Consider the following 17,162-nt stretch of genomic DNA (forward strand, 5'->3'; position numbering starts at 1 on the left):
GCTCTGCTTAGATCAGAGGATGGCTGCTTTTACACTAGTTTATGCTGAGAAGAGTACAGTTGTCATTTTGATTTAATTGCCATCTGCAATCTTCTCTTGACACTCCTACAGGTAGGTTTCAAGCACAGAAGAGGTGTTACACACACTCTGGCTGTCCTCTCCCTTCTGAGAGAGGCTCCCGAGGTCTCCCCGAAGGGGAGAGTCCCCCTTTTTTAAGACCTGCTGAAGTAGTCCTAAACCTAAGCAGCACAGGAATAAGGAGCATTGGGCAACTGTGACACCTTCATGCTTATCTCCAGGAAGATAGCTAAAGGCCCATCTACAGATGGCATGGCAAATTCAGGATCTAGTCAGCAAATGCAGTTTTTCTTCAGAATTTTTGCTTATGCCTAGTATGAGATATTAGCTGACATATATAATATCATCAATACTTATGATGGTAATATTTTACTGCTAGTATAAAATACTTTATTATGCCTTTTGATAGCATCAGTAACTTTTGAACTTAATGTGAGACTACAAAGAAAACACCAATCCAATGCATGTTTCATATACATATTTATATATATTTCATGTACAAAGTTACATTCTGAACCCCAAGGATTCAATAATAGAAATAAATACTGAAATAACTACACTGCTATATGAGCTTTTCTGCTCACAGAAAAGAAGCCTCAAGTTTTAACAGACAGCAAGTTTAACGCTGTAGTATCCATCTCGGATTACAGAGGCAAGTAAAATTCAGCGTAAAGTGTCCAACAGACAAAAACTTTCAAAAATTACAGACCATAAAATGTTTAAAATATATGTTTAAAAGATTGAGAAATGTGCATCAACAAAATTAATAAAGGAAACTTAATCTTGTTAGAGGGCGGGAGAGACATTTAGTGTATAGAAAAATGCTTTGAGGTGCAACATAGGTTGTTACAATATGGCATAACCCTGTTAGAAAAAACATTTCATTTCCATAAAGAACTGTATTTGAGTTTACCGTGTCTTGTTTTACAGATCAGGGCCTTCACAAGACCCTGTTTCAACAGGGTTGCTTACAAGAGTGCTAAGTCAGGTTTAATCCTTTGGTAACTTTTATAATACTCACATGGAAATAAATATTCAGTTACACAGCATTTTAAGAGACACACGTTCTTTAGAACAGTTAGTATAATAAAACAGATTTAACATTTGTTTGTTACTAAGGCAGCCTATGATAAAGTGTCTACGCTCTGCCAGCTCTATCTGATCCAACGCAGGAAGACCTTTACAAGAAAAGAACAATGCAGCAGCTTATACAACGCGTTTCACCTTACCATGCAAACACCCTTACCCAGGCAAGTCATGTGCTGCATATTTTGTGCTCGAAATGTTTCCAAATTACTAACTAGCTGTAGCTATCCAGAGATTAGCTCCTATTTATATGATGCTTTAACTGCATGAGTGTATGCATAAACACATTCTTGAGACCAAGTTTTCAGGAGTATATTGTCATCTCAGTACCTGGGGTTTTACGTGCTTTATTCACCAAAGTGACCTTAAGTAGAGAGTTTATAAGTCCCAGCGCGCTGCGATGAGAATAGGGACCCTTTTAACCTACTGTACCTTAGGACAGGGAATAAAGTTTTAAAATGAGAAATAGAGAAGTGCACATGCCTTTTATCTACACCCACAGTGGTACATAGTTACACCTAGCATTTGCCTTAAAACCCTTCCACTATCAGACAGAAACAATTGTCTCTGAACAATTTGCAAAAGCTGGTCCACTGAGGTGACTAAAATGGCACGGTGAACCAGATACGTTTGGCAAAAGACCAGGTACACGCTTGCCAGATTCATCTTCTCTATTTGATAGCAGTGAAGCCATTCAGAGAAACTATTCAATTACGAGTAAAATGCTATACAAGAACTAAGGAAAAGAATTGTGCGTTTTTTTTCTGAGAACATGAGAATGCGACAATCAACCAGTGATTAAAAGCTTTGGAGACTGTTTTCCATAGAGCCATTAAGTTTAAGATGGCAGAAAAAGCAATGAAACTGCACCACTTAGTGAAGATTCTGCACAACAGTTAAAGTTTAGACAGCATTTTTCTTAGGCATCCAATTTCATACATTAATTCAGATGTGCTTCAAGTTCAGCATACATATGTCAATATAAATTTTAAATAGGTCTTTATATGAGTGTTAAGTCAGTTTACTTTCTGTACTTGTATAATTTTTTAAAAAGTTCCCAGACTTTATATTTAAACCAAAGTACTTTAAGAGTGACCTTAAAGATGAATTTGGAAAGCAATTACGAACAACATGCTCTTATCACTTTTGGCATTCTGAAGAGAAAAATACTACCAAGATATTAGACATCTTTAATAAGGATTTTACTACATAGTTCATGTCCTAAATACATATTTACGAGAGGAACAGCTGTGTACAAAATATGTTGCTTAAAAAGTATTTATACATATAAATCTAACCAATAGACCTGAATGGAGATTTTCTGGTTTATCAGCTATGATATGCATTTGAAAAAGCTGCCTAAATATATATTTACACAATAGACCTCAGCTAAATGTGTTCATTTAAAAAATTAAGAAAATATATAAACACATGTTTGCCTGATAGACCAGAACTGCTCCTATTGCATAAAAATGTTTAGGCAGTTTTAAAAAAGTTTCTATATTTAATTTTCTGAAACTGTTCAGTTCTCTCACATGATCAAATTACTAATTTCTCTGCTAATCTGAACAGAACAGTCCCAGTCTTTCAGGGGTGTATACTAGATGTTTATTAGAACCCCTCAAACTTTCACTTTCCAGAGACTAAATGAAAGAACAAATCTAGGTGTTAAAATATTTCGAAGAACAGAAGCCATGAAGTGTTTAACTTAGTTCTGATGCTAATGTAGGAAATTCAACGTAAAAGGAAGACAGTCTTCAACTCACACTTATGGTTAAAAAAATAGATGGTGAGTAGATAGAGTGTCAGCCTGATATTAGAGTCTCCTGACTTTCATCAATTTATCCACTCTTAGTGTTATCTGCTAACATTGTCTCTAAACATGACTTTTTTCCCCCTCCTAAATGGGGGTATGCAGCTAAACAACAAAAATACACTTTATACCTAATTATCTGGCACTAAAGTTCCTTTACAATCTCACTTGGGAAGAATGCATTTTTTCCTGTACACTCTCAGTCTTTTCTCATGCTCTAATTGAGGTCCCTAACCTTCACACCTGTAGTGCCTCATGAGTTTGACCAGCTAGGCAGAGAAGATCATTCTAGTGCTTAGGACATAAGAATTTAAGACAAGAAGAGAACAAAATGTATCCCCTGTTCAAGAATTTTACAATTATTTTCAAATTTAAATCATCTTAAGAATACCCTTTGAAAACTGAGCTGTTCACATGTATCCATGTCAGGGAAACAGGAAAACACTGTGCTCAAAATTGCTCATTGAGGGCAACAGTTCTCAAGCTTTAAGGTTTAGCAGTCGAAACATGAAATTTTATTTAAATGTTGTCATCTTAATTTCTATACAATCCCCTCTTTCCCCCAGAAGTTTTGATGAAAGTGACAGATGAAACTGTATACACTATATAAGCAAGATTTTCCAGGTTTGAAAACAAAAGCTGAAATTTACAGTTTGCTTTAGCCCTCACTGAACATATGGATGAATCTTGACAATTCATCTGATACCAATTTGTCAATTTTATAATACTCTGGGAATAACTTTGCTGTTTTACTCAATGCATTATACAGATGAATGAAGCTCAGTTGTAATAAAGTTGAATTCAAGTAAGACTATCAAAAAAGTGAACTACATTAGATTGTTGTGGTACAGTAAAACTATGTCTGGATTGCTTACTATGGTGTACACACCAGTTTTGAGAAAGTAAGTTCTGGTTGCATTATACTGTTCCATGTAACACGGGTGCAGTAAAACAGCACAAGCTAATTCCTGTATAGTTAAGGTATGACAGATTGCAATATAAAGTTAAACAGCAAAGAAATGCTTCAACATCATGTAGTGAAACAGGTTTCACAAAATAAAAAACATGCAGAAGCTTTTTTTTTTTTTTTTTTTCCTCCCCTAAGGTCTCCAGCTGCATCCTACAGGCTCACTCACTGCCATACATTACTTGCCACACTATCAAGTGACTCCTCTCAGCTTTGGCTACAGAAGGTTCAAGTTGTAGAGCTTCTCCAAGGAGTTCAGATTCTCCACCTTCATCACCTGAAAAACAAGAGCTTTGATTCAGGCAGATACAATGAAAAACAATATTAACACCAAACAGAGAAAAACAAATGACTATTAGATTTACAAGGAAAACACTACAAAAGGCAGTTTATGCCATCTGCTCATATAAGAGCACATTCACCATCTTGAATATATACATTACAGGCTGAAGTTTGGTGAAATAATTATTTCACCACAAAGCCCCGTGTTCTGATGGTCATATTCTTCAGTTCTCAAACACAAATGAGACAATGAAACATTCATGTATTTGATGAACAACAAACCTTCTTTGCTCCTTCCTTCCTCTTTTTCTAGTTATTCTAGTTTTTCACAACAGCTCAGCACACCCTGGCACAAGACCGCTTTAAACCTATCCTCCACTATTGCTGTTCAAAAGAGAATAGAAGTTTTATGACTGTGTCTAAACCCTTTGTGCCATGAGCCAACTTGGATCAAAGGTGAAAGACTAAGCACTAACAAAACTGCTCGTAGACAGTCATATACATCATTACAGAGGCAGTCTGGTGGTATAGAAGGATGCCAGTTTAACCAGATGAAACGGGAGCTGACTGACAACTTCAGAAAGGTTTCAAGTCACAATTTGGCTAGCTTTTAGTTAGACTACTTTGGAGGTCGGAGGAATCTAAACATACAACGGACTGAACTAGCTCTTGAACCAGTTTGCTGCATTACTGAGGTAATGGCTGAGCTAATGCAGCTATACTGCTTTGACATATAAGTTCATGTCTTTGCATCACGCTGCAAGGACAACACAAAGCACATCCAGTATGTGGTTATTCCAGCTTGCTTAGAACAAGCTCAGAGTTTTTAATACCTCACTACAGGGTTGCACAGAAGTGCCTCAAGTCAAGCCTCCTGTGCAACTCCACTGGAGTTATGAGCAGGAACTGGTTTTTTTGTTTTTGTTTTTTGGTTTTGGGGGGTTTTTGAGTAGCAGGATGACAGAATTTGGGCTGTCCTTCACAGAAGGCACAAATTTCCCTTTTATTAGGGAAAAAAAAACCTGAAGGCAAATTGAGGTAAAAGGTCAAAATTAGGTCTAGGAGTTGTGATTCCTTGGAGGGCACTTTCAGTCAAGTTCTCCAGTTGCAAATTCTAAACATCAAACCATAGCTACACTCAGTTTAGTATATTTTCCAAAAAATTTCAATACAAAAAAAAATATATATATATATATATGCTTACACATCAGGTCTTTTATGGACTAGATCCATGCAAAAGTGCTACCACAGAATAAGTAGTGATCAAAATAAGAAGAGTATACAAAGATAACAGTGAACTACTTTTTCCTGTTTTTGCTCAAATATGAGCAAGTTTTAGTTTGAGTGTCATTCATGGAATACTTAAATATGCAGACTGACTACAAAAAGTCATATTTAACCAAGGGCATATTTTCCATCAATTTGAGATATAAGAGAATGCTTTAACCTTTAAAAGTAAGACTTAAAACAAGTAAAGTGATACATGACTCCAAAGCAGGGCTTCAAATACCTTCACGCCGACATCTCTCAAGTCATGGTGATTGGGAAGGGAGAAAGGAATGAAGTGTGTGTGGAGGGGGAACAGGGGGGTAGAAATGCTTCTAGATACACACAGGCTTAATAAATACATCCTGGCTAGCCACATGAATGCACTCTGGAATCACAATGAATAATATGGATACATATGAGATATTATATAGTTAATGACCTGATCTAAGACATTTGCATTATGAAAACCTTACAACTGATTTTAAGATTGACAATTCTTACCCATTCTGAAGTCAATATATCCTTCTCCACCACTTATCACCAACATCGATTTTAAGGGACTCTGGTTTAAGGACTCTTGGGCTGGTTTATCACCTGCTAGCTCCGATCCAGCACTACTCTGCGGGCTAACAACCTGACCTGTATTGGGAACATACAAAATACATTTTTATGTCACATTCACAGAAAAATTAGATAGAAAATACCACATGTATTTGGGCTTTGGAATGACATATTTAATGCCTAATCATGCACTCAACTTTGGATTCTAGAGAAACTCTTCACAAAGGGGCAGAAAGCTGGCTATGCTTAGATTCTTCTTTCTCTCTCTAAAGAGAAGAAAATCAGTTCAGGACAGTTCAACATGAATTAGAGAATGAAGCGCCTCTCATTAGATTTCCCGACAGAGATGCAAATCTAGAGATTACACTGAAAGAGACCTAAAGACTTTCAGCTGTGCAACTAAAATTATTCACCATGTCAGCTTATTAAGTAAGCTTCTGTTGTTCACATCCCAGCACACCTACTGCACACAAACGCTGAGAGGGTATTTAAGCAGCATTGCAGCTTCTAGAAAATCCTTAGCTTTTTAAAATCAATATCCTTTGCCTTGGAGGCTTCTCTATGAGCAGTTTTTTTCCTTCCTACAGGACGCCCAATTCTTAAATCAGAGCTTTTGTGTCCATTATCAGCTGACCGTTCTCTTAATAGCCAAGTATTCAGTTACTAGAGTACCTCTTCCCAGATGGAAACCAGGCACTTYCTTCCTCCTTGACCAACCCCTTTTTCTCCCATTAAACCATATCGCTTTTATGAGTCAGGCAAGTTTTGCAAATCAAGAAGTAACAAATTGTTCTGAACGTACAATTTCTTTACTTGCTTTCTTTGCCTAAACGCTATGTTTAACCAAGCAAAGGAGGATGAAAAAGAAACCTCACTGAGCAATGGTAATAAACTCACCAGGTACTGCGACAAAGAATTTGACGGCATCACGGTGCCCATGAAAGCAAAGCTGTGCATGTGCCATTGAGCAATACGGTATGAACGTTCCAGGAGTCACTTTGTCACTGTTTTCATCTCCATATACACGTATTACACTTCCTGGACGGTTTCCGGAACCTGCTGCTGCTTTATTAGCTGTAAAAGAAAAGAAGTGTTCTCTACTTGAAAATACAAATTACAGAAATAGTTATTTGTTAAGAAACTTCATGATACCATCTAAAAGCTAAAGCCAACTCAGATAAAAATGAAACAGGAGGGCAGCAATGCCAATTCAAGACAGAGCTGGAAAGAAAAAAAGATTGCATGCTTCGTTATTTTAAGTACCTCAGAAAATGGAGCAGGATTCTTATTAGTCTAGCATAAACATCAAGTTTTAATTTCCTACTTTTGAAAAACTAATTTGTGAAAGGACTGTATCTTTCACAGAAAATACCTCTAATGTGTTTCAGTGGGAAAATGAACTTAACGCACTTAAACATATAATTAAATGCATTTTTATTTCAACCATAGGGTCCCCCCTGGCTAGCAAAAAAGTTCTCTAAAAATAAACACCTGTAGGCATGAAGGAGCAACCCTATTAGAATTCCATGTCTGGTTTTTACTGGGAAGTTTCAAAATCCATTAAAATAGAAAAGTACTCATGCTAGACATACAAGCCATCTCCATTCCAAAGACTATCAAAGAAGTGAAAGAAACAGTGATTTGTAACAAGACAGTAAATGATGTGGATTAATGACAAAGTTATAAGATATGGTATCACATTGGCTGGAAGAAAAACAAAGTCTGTATGAAAGTTCAGTTGCAACACAGGATGATATACTAAACTGCTGAGCAGATTGGTGGCCATTTAGCAAACATAAAACTGCTGCAATGCAGTAACTGCAAGTGGAAAAACATTTAGGAACATACAAAGGGTAAATCTATAAGGAGTGGGAAACAGCCTCAAAGTGGCTATTAGAAGCCTGAAAATAGATTTTTGTTCAGGATCTGCACTTACCCCTCAGCCCCAGTAAACGTCCCTGGTGGAGGATTACAGCTAAAGTGAGAAAGGAGGAAAGGGGAAATGGATAGGTATGACAGTAGAGGAGAAGGATTAATGAGAACCCACCACTCTTATATTTTGGTTTCTGATAAGATAGAGCTCAAAATTTTAGCTCCTAAAAACAGTTAACATTTAATTACAGAAGATTCAATAAAAAGTCATAGAGAACAGCATCTTGGTATAAAAGTTTCAGTATAAAATGGACAAAGAAAGCAGGGCCACTTTCATGTGCTTTGTCACCATAAAGTTTCATTAATTAGTGAAGTTTCATTAATTAGCAAAGTTTCCCCTTTCTCTCTTTCCTTAGCAGGAGGCTAACAAAATAGTATACAACTCCTCACGTTTCCAAGTGCCTGTATGAAACATCTGCAGATATGGAAGGATGCCCTGCCAGTGAGATCCAGGGAACTGAAAGTATGTAATTGAGTATGCATACATGCAACTGCCTGCGAAACAAGTATTTATAACATGGGTTCTCAAACCCACAACTCGGCCTATTCACAAATGGTTTTTCTAATTCATGAACAACAAAACTGAAGTTAAACCTACTAGCTTTAATAGGGTTCTTTTTTCATGTTTGCTACTTTTTTKGGGGAAAAAAAAACCCCTCACTCCTCTGGAAGCATTAAATTGAGCTTGCTGCAAATTAAGAGCTATAATTTTTGAAAGCATGACTTAACTATTTCAGATTCATGATAGGAAGTCTGTCTTTCCTTAAGTACACTCATGCAATGCAAAAAGACATTTATTGAATGGATGGACAATGTAATGGAACAGTATGAGAAAAAAATGTATGCATGTGCTGTTCAAAAAAGCAGATACAACATGATGAGTTTTTACTATTAAATTACCTTAAGATTTCACCTGTAGACTGCACTACTTATACAGCAATTTGGTAGTCCTAATAGTGTTATATTTTATTTTCTGAAGCCTTTGTCCACGCGTTTTTACATTAGTCTCAGACATAAGTTGTTTAAAAAAAAATTTACAAATCAGATACTCTTCCCAAGCTTAACCTACTTAAGATTTGTTTTGCTCCTGAGTGAAAACTGGACTGTTTCCTTCTCCCAAAGTTCAACTGCCCATATCAGAATGCTTCTCCACCCCTCCCACCGCAGCAGTTTCAGTCTCCGACATGAGTTTGGGATCTATTAAGCAGATACCTGGATTATCCAGTAATGGAATTTTAATCACAAGTTGAAGTGCTCTATTTGAAGAATGTGTTTCCAACTCCTATGGCTTCGAACACATCCTTTAAAGCAGTTGGTATACTGCTGTTCCAGCCCTTCATGCCGACTTTGTGATGAATTCTTAAAACCAAAGCCATTCGAATTGTACTAGCAACAATATCAGCTTGCTTAAGTCAAACAGAAAAGCTACTTTGGTGATCATAAATAACACTAATTGGAAAACTAAAGCCCTCTCTTGCAAACAATAAACTTATACAGATGTATAGTTACTGCTAATACTCCTAACACACCCTAAGGCTTCAAAATGTCTCTTTAATCAAGCCAGATCATCTCTGCTAAATTCTGAATAAAGGAGCTTTTCGAGATGGGCTCTTTTGCACAGAGAATTGTAACCATGGACACAGACTATGTGCTACACTTTGCACAGAGCCAATCTCTGTTACAAACCTGAAAGATTCAGATCTAGTGGTAAAGCTCTCTATGCATTAGTAAGCCTCTGAATGACCTTTAATATTTTCTTTGTGTCTACAGCATATTGCACAGTGCTATTCATTTATGTTTTACTTACTTTCTGTTAATGGAATGGAGATGATGACACCATTTCCTGTTCCTACCCATAAACGATTACAAGACACCATAAGAGCTGTGATTCTCACAAATGAGAATCCCAGTTTACCAGTACCTAAAAACAAAAGATGCTTTTCATCAAAAATTATGAGCAGAAAAGAATTTTAGTTCCATAACAGAGAATTTTAACTTCAACTCCCAACCCATGCAGGCATGTAATACCCTCCCACTTCAAACAGAACCAAGGTGGAGGGGAACATTCTTCGAGTTGTATTTTATCTGTAAAGATAACCTAAGAGGCTAAAGCACTTCTCTGAATTAAGTTGTGAATCCATACAGAAAGAGACTAATGAACTGTTAGCACAAAAAGTACAACTCCTCCATAATGCTGCACAATAACTTATTTTGGGGCTTACAGCACCTGGGTAGCTTTTCAACCAAAAAAAATGTGGGTTTGCAGAGGTAAAATAATGTTTTCTAGCCAGTTTGGGGGGTGGGGGAGAAGAGTACTGTTTCTTATAAAAGAGAACAAATTTCAAAGAACATAATTAGTGCTATGGGGGAGTGGGAGAAGCTTGCCAAGCCTAGTACAGTACAGCCTAAACTATCCCCTTGTATACCAATGGCACAGTAGTTATTTGTGAAGGATTTCAAATGGTCACATTACCTGTATTTTTTGTGTTTAGCTAGATTCTCAAACTGCTGTTATACAAACACTAATAAAACAATAACACTAGCTTATTAGTTTTCAGAGCGATAAAGAATTTGCTATTTTGTGTTTGTATTTTCTTGGAAAAGGAAAGGCAGGTTTTTTCCACACAAGTTACGGGTTCTTCCCACTCTTGGATTAAAAAAAAAGCATTAGTCCAGTAATAGAGAAAGATTTTGGTGTCTCTGGATTTCTGCACAACAATCATTTTTTTAATTAGTTCTGAGTTTTTAGGGACACTGTCAGCATCAGCTAGGATTAACAGATTGTACCAGAATATCTATGAACCTCATCATGCTTTACAGACTGACTTCGGCTTCTAATTCCAGAATCAAGTTTGATATCAAACAGGACCCACCCTTCCTCTTTGCTTGCAATGAGAATTCCCTGATCAGTAACAAGAAAAGAAAGCTCCAGACAGTAAGAGGTATAATAAGACCAACCAAAGTATTCTTAACTTACCTAGCATTTTGCTTACATAAGGTTCAATGTCCACATCTTGTAGATGCTGATACGTGTGCGCATGATAGAGACGCAGGGTAGAGTCCAAACGAATAGACACCCATACCCCATCACCCACCCATGCCAGCTGTCTCACTTGGCTTTCTCTTCTGGGGTGAGCATCAAATGACTTCTACAAAAGATTGGATTTTCAGTTAGGAATTGAAATGATAAAGGAAAAGATGAGAAAATTGCCAGTATTGACAGTATAAGACTAAAAGAGAAGCCCTTCTTAAGTCATCTACTACCCTCTTGATTTGCTAGATAACTAGCAGATACAGTGCTTAGCTTAGTTACAATTACCATATGCCGCTGGTAAAGTAAGTAATAAAAACACTGATTCCCTGCCCCGGAGTGCGACGGCAAAGCTATAGTTTCCTACTGCGTTCTCATTTACATTACATTCCCAGCCTGCTCTGACTTCTGTTTCCATTTTAACCTTGAGCCTTCTTGTATATCTTGTGCTGTGCTTGGAGGAGCTTATAGCATGATCAAAAGTTGTTTCTCTTTTCAGTACTATCTTACAAACAAGCCCACCCATGCAAAATGCATACTAACCACCACCACAATTCAGTTCACAGTTGTATCAATTTCCTTGTTTCAGTTTTCCACATATAAACTCTTCTTCACAGAAATACATATTATGAATTAGGTCCTTGAAATTTTCAGGAGAGCTGAGCATTCACCCTCTAAAGGTCAGGCCCATGTCTCAGACCAAGTACCAGAAGTTGAAGTATTAATTTTGGTAAGGGTTTCCAGAAACCTTGGCCACTTCCTGCACTTGTGGGATGTCATGTACACACACAGCACTGCAGAAACACCAGCTTTATAGAAACACCTTTATAGAAACAAAGTATTCGATGGACGGAGAGCACATTAAATAATAACACTTTAGAACCTCTAAAATATGCAGAGACAAATTCTAGACAAATAGGTAGAGAACATAATGAACGAATAAGTGTAAGAATGCAAAGAATGAGCTGGGAGCTACCCTTGCAAGTGCTGCAAAGGCCTATAAGGAGACTTTCCAGCCTCTGGCCAGCTAGAAGTATAGAATTAAACTCCAAAATAATTGGTTTTAATAAACAAGGACTGTCTCATCATTCCTCAAACTCTTCCAAAAGAATGAAAACATCATTTAATCTTAAGAAAAATTAATGGTATTTCCTAAGACAAGTTTGTTTTGCTGCCTGTTTCTGGGCTGATGAACTGTTCTCTGGAGTTACTCTGGAGTTGGAGCTTTGGCACAAGATGGCATTAAAACATAACATTTAACTGTATTTTAAACATCAGTTTAACTTGCCTCTATTTTCATGGCCTTTGGCTGAACAACATAGATTTTGTTCCTGTAGCCACACCAGACTTTGTCATGTACCACTGTCATGCATCTTATAGAATGATGCGGCCGGCCCAGGTCTAAGAGGTGATAGTTTGTCAAATCCCACTGACCATCTTTAAAAACAGAAGCAAAATTAAAAACAAACAAACAAACACAAAAACCCACACAGAACAAAATACAGGTTCCTATAAGTTAAAAATCATTTACAAATACAGGCAAATATCTTGTTTAAGAACAGTCTCATTTTTAAGTGTTGTAACAACCTGGGTAAGTCGATATAAATTTATGGCTAGGCTCTTCATTAAAAACAAGCTACGATTAATTACATGATCTACATAAACACCCAAAACACTATTATTTTGTTTTTACATAATAAGGTTGCACAGTGACTCATGTTCAAAACTTGTCAAAACATCTTTTAAAACAGCAAGTTACCTAGTGCTAAAAGTGTTGCTTGGACAGGCACACTATAGGCACACTGATAGCTAACAACAAGCAACTACCCACGCAGAGGTAGGCACTTAATGCTCAACTTAGCACAGAAATGGTGACCAGTGCATGAAAGTTTTCTAAAATATGCGATGAGAGCTTACAGTGGCACCTGATATATGTTACAAAGCATAAATTGGGTCACCCAGCACTAAAGTTCTTCTCTAGATTGAGCTAAGCTAGAGACCATCACAGTGACGTTTACTTGAGATCCTTTAAGCCTGTAAGCCATTAGAGCTTGAGGTTTAAAAAGAAAAGAGAAAAAAATAAAAATGAATCTCAATTTCATCCCAGTTGTGTCTTTCCCAATGTTCGCATTAGTGTTGTGCAATCTCTTAGCTCTCTAAAACGCTGAGCACAATGATCTGAAACTCCACAAGGAGGAGAACAAATGAGTGGGGGGTCTGGGAAGACAAGTCAACAGAAGAATTCCAGTTACGCATAACAAGACCTTCCACTGCAGATCCTTATTCTTGAGGCAGAGGAACAGAGCTTGCACAAGAATGATTTGGGCAGAAAGTATAAAGAGGATGCTTACAAAATTCTTCTTGAGGAAGGACTTGGTCACAGACAATTACTAACACTAAAAACAAAACAAGAGACATAACTATTGTGCGCGATGAACAAGCAGAAAGAGCTAACAATAAAGCAGACTAATGGGCCTCTTGCTATTTAGCTCAGATATATCCCACTCTCCTTTTTCTCTTTCTAGGATATGAAGGAATTCTAGGAATGAACCAGAACGGCGCAGAAATTTCTGTGGGAGTCAGAATAAGCCCACATTTTCCTCAAAGGTCATTAGCAACAATTACATTGCTTATAAGAGAACTCTGAAGCAGCAAGCCAAAGGAGCTCGCAGATTGATCCAGTTTCTGGACCAAGTGACAGACAAGACGACTATCCTGAAAGCAGGAAGTATTGCAAAAGTTGCAAGGACTAGAGGACTACAGCTTTATGAAAGACAAAAAACAAATGCCATTAAGAAAAAAAATACACAGGAAAAGAGGAAAAACGATCCCACTTTAGACCTACAACCAAAACCAAACCTACAGACCAAAACCTTTACATCAGAAAAAAGGCCACTTTAAGGCAATTCATCCTACACTTGTAGTATGCATTTAGGACATTTGCAGCAGATGTTGCATATAGATGAACAAATCCTGAGCTTTGAGAAAAAAAGAATACAAGACCTGACATCTAATTGGATGGACATCTGATGCCCTCCCTCACTTTTACAGAAAAATGGAAGTATATTCAAACAACATCCTCTACCTTGACAGTTCGATGGCAGAGAAATCTTCAGAAACATTTTCTACTATCCTATCACCAGGAAAGGATCAAGCAAAACTCTTCCAGACAGGACGGTGACTTCTTCATTACCAGGGATTCAAGGTGGAAAAGGTAACAGTCCTCTAAAACACCTAATATCCAAATCTGACCACAAAGTCTTGCATGTAAGATGCAACAGAGTAACAGCAGCACAAAAGAATTCTGTTTAACAGTGGGAGAACAGTCACTTAACTTTAAAAAGACTGGCTGTTGTTAAGGGACAGTTAAGTAAATTACAGAGAAATGCAACCATGGGCTTAGTAGGCATACACGCAGAGCCAAAAGTCTGAGCTGAATCTCAATATGACAAACTTTCTCTAGTTGAAAGAACCATTGAAAGGTCTTACATTTCTGATGTCTAACTACAGTGAAAACCTACTGTTTTCTAAGCAACAAGAAAAATATGTTCCAGAAAACAAGCATAAGAAGAACTGCAGTTTAGATAAGCAGTTCATAGAAAAAAATTGTATGGGGAATGGGGGGGGGGGGTACACAACAGTGACGGATATAAACTCAGAGGGCCGGCTGGTTCATAAAGTTTATAGACTGCATCTATAATTTAACAATTCCAATCACTCTGTAGGCCTTGAAGCAACTTACAGGAACTTCAGAGTGAGAATCTGTGGTGGTGATTCCAGATAGGAGAACCTGGGTATCTATGAGAAAGAAAGGGAAGAGAATAGGGGATTCCTAATTGCTGCATTTTAGGTTTGCCTGAACTTACCAAGTGTTATACCTGGTTAAGTAAAATATTAAACTTTAAATGGTACTTGAAACTGTGATAGAAGTATTAGAAAGATATCTCAAAACAGTCTGTAAAAAGGCCATTGGGGAATACATTTTCAAAACACTATAAATGGTACATTTCTTTCATAAGCACCATAACAACTTCATTCTTTCAAGATCAATAGAAAGCTTACCAACTCCTCTGTGAAATATTGCTAGTGTTCCATCAGCTAGTGCAACTAATACTATTCCTTTTACATGTCTAGGAAAAGGAAGGAAGCACAAGTACATACCGTTAGATTGCATTTCTGAAAATACAAGTTTTTAAAGTAAGGTTTTTTTGCTTTGTTTTTTGTAGTTCAGTATAGTTTTTATATTCACATTAAAACTAGTGTTTTGATTTCTACAATAAGGCTCAAAGTCTAAATCAAATAGCTTAAAATATTTTTAGCTACAATGCCTGAAGGAAACAATGATAACAATCCAAATAATTTTTGAGCATACAGCTACCAAGAAACATGATTTGAATCATGGTATTTTCAACAGATACAAGATTCTTTTCATTTTCCTTACTCCCCAAACACTTTCCAATGCCCTTCAAAGAATATGCGTGCATTTATGGCAACTGACATTCCAAATATCTTAGGAGAAAATATAAACTATAAGTTGTTTTTTTAAATAAAAGTTCACTATAATTTACATGATATTCTTTCAGAACTTACACAATACTGAGAATAGAATCTTTAAGTTTAATGGCATGAACACATTTCCTCCACTGGGCCACTGACGAATGAACATACAAGCTGCAAAGACAAATCAGGAGGGATTGAAAGCACTCAAAAAGGTCTATCAGACAGGAAAAAACAACAAAAAAACCTTATAGCTGAAATCCACAATTAGAGGGAAAACAAATTTTCATCTTACACTGAAAAACCTATAGAAATAGAAAGAAAGAACTACCTGAGCAGGCAGAATGGTTTTTCAGATGCCCAAAGCATTACAGACACCTTTGCAGACAGGTCTGCTGTAAGAAGGGCAATATATTTTTCTAGTATATTACTGAATACTGAATGTTATGGAATTATCAGACAAGACTATTTCTTTCACTAGAAAAGCTCTTCCAGAGACAGAGATAAAAAACATCATCTGCCAAAAAGTGCTTACTAATCGCCTGCAATACTTCCTTTGAATTCTGTAATATCTAATTAACGTAGCCAAGTGTACAAAGTTTAGGCTCTTTTGAGGGCTTCTTGCACTTAATCTTGACTCTTGAGACAGTTTTCAGCCTGTAAGCCCAAGAAGCAAGTTTAAAGTAATTCCTCCAAACAAATCTAATCTAAGATTAGCATTTTCTTACCATCCATTCTGTGCTCCAAGCCACATTGTTGGTAAAAGGCTACTCATCTTCTGTGCTTCTTCTCTCACTAGATCTTGCTCATTTGGCAAAACTGCAATATCTTTATACAACTCTGACTCACTACTGAGGGGGAAAGAAAAAAAAACCACACAGTTAAAGTATTGTGAATAAAGTGCACAGATTACTCTGAGTATAACCTAGGTATTAGCTTTATTGCTCTTGGTGTCTACGTCTGCTTTTGAAGTACACAAGATATTTAAAACCCAGTAACTACACACAAAAGTATACCAACTGTACAGGTGAAAACTTCAGTAACCATGAATTTCTCCAAGTGCTCATTCACTTCTAAAAGTAAATTCACATTCCATTCAACCCTGTCAATATTACTGGTATTTCTGGGAATGGCGGAAGAGTCATAACATCAGAGGTACATGATGGGGAAAACACAAAAAGGCTATAATGCCCTGACTTCCCAATAATACATTTTGGCCTTCACATGGAGAATCAAGATTCCTGAGCTGTCTGAAGAGTTGAAATATGCTTTCATTTGAAATACTGATTACTTTTATGCTTCTCCTCCACTCTTGTATCTATACTCACAGACTGACTATTCTGAGAAGAGGAAACACACTTGAACAACCAGCTGACCAGGAGAAAGGAACACAATTCTTACTTATTTTTACTTCAAAACAGGAGATTTAAATGGGCATTTCTAGATCAGTGCCATTCATATGAAGACCACAAGAGGACTTAGTGACAAACTGTTAGACGCTCACTACTCCCTTCTGGAGGTGTCTGCACTCAAGACATGAATTCAGTGACAAAAACTCTTCATGCATAGGCAAATGCTTCATGAAAGCAAAGCTTAAAATGTCTCATACCAAGATTCCTGACATACACCTCATCTTTACCAATGCT

At 37.0% G+C, this 17,162-nt stretch overlaps 1 protein-coding gene across 8 annotated transcripts in view; it reads right to left on the reverse strand.

The window, feature by feature from the left end:
- Window positions 1-541: 541 nt before the first annotated feature.
- The window catches only part of SPAG9 (sperm associated antigen 9), a 73,317-nt gene continuing 56,696 nt past the window's right edge, over window positions 542-17,162 (reverse strand). For 3 of the 8 annotated variants that reach the window (XM_026090350.1, XM_026090355.1, XM_026090354.1), the window contains 10 exons: window positions 16,245-16,367; window positions 15,610-15,690; window positions 15,082-15,149; window positions 12,308-12,456; window positions 10,966-11,137; window positions 9,796-9,909; window positions 7,993-8,031; window positions 6,954-7,130; window positions 5,997-6,134; window positions 542-4,221 (listed from right to left, as the gene is read on the reverse strand). In XM_026090350.1, the coding sequence (XP_025946135.1) occupies window positions 4,106-4,221; window positions 5,997-6,134; window positions 6,954-7,130; window positions 7,993-8,031; window positions 9,796-9,909; window positions 10,966-11,137; window positions 12,308-12,456; window positions 15,082-15,149; window positions 15,610-15,690; window positions 16,245-16,367 (1,177 nt within the window). In that variant the 3' untranslated portion in view covers window positions 542-4,105. Of the gene's footprint in view, window positions 4,222-5,996; window positions 6,135-6,953; window positions 7,131-7,992; window positions 8,032-9,795; window positions 9,910-10,965; window positions 11,138-11,562; window positions 11,843-12,307; window positions 12,457-14,104; window positions 14,267-14,761; window positions 14,818-15,081; window positions 15,150-15,609; window positions 15,691-16,244; window positions 16,368-17,162 lie in introns of those variants that run through there. The other 5 variants (XM_026090351.1, XM_026090352.1, XM_026090353.1 and 2 more) reach the window with 5 other exon arrangements.

This window comes from Apteryx rowi, unplaced genomic scaffold (assembly GCF_003343035.1).
Source record: "Apteryx rowi isolate R43461 unplaced genomic scaffold, aptRow1 scaffold_86, whole genome shotgun sequence".
NCBI lineage: Eukaryota > Metazoa > Chordata > Aves > Apterygiformes > Apterygidae > Apteryx > Apteryx rowi.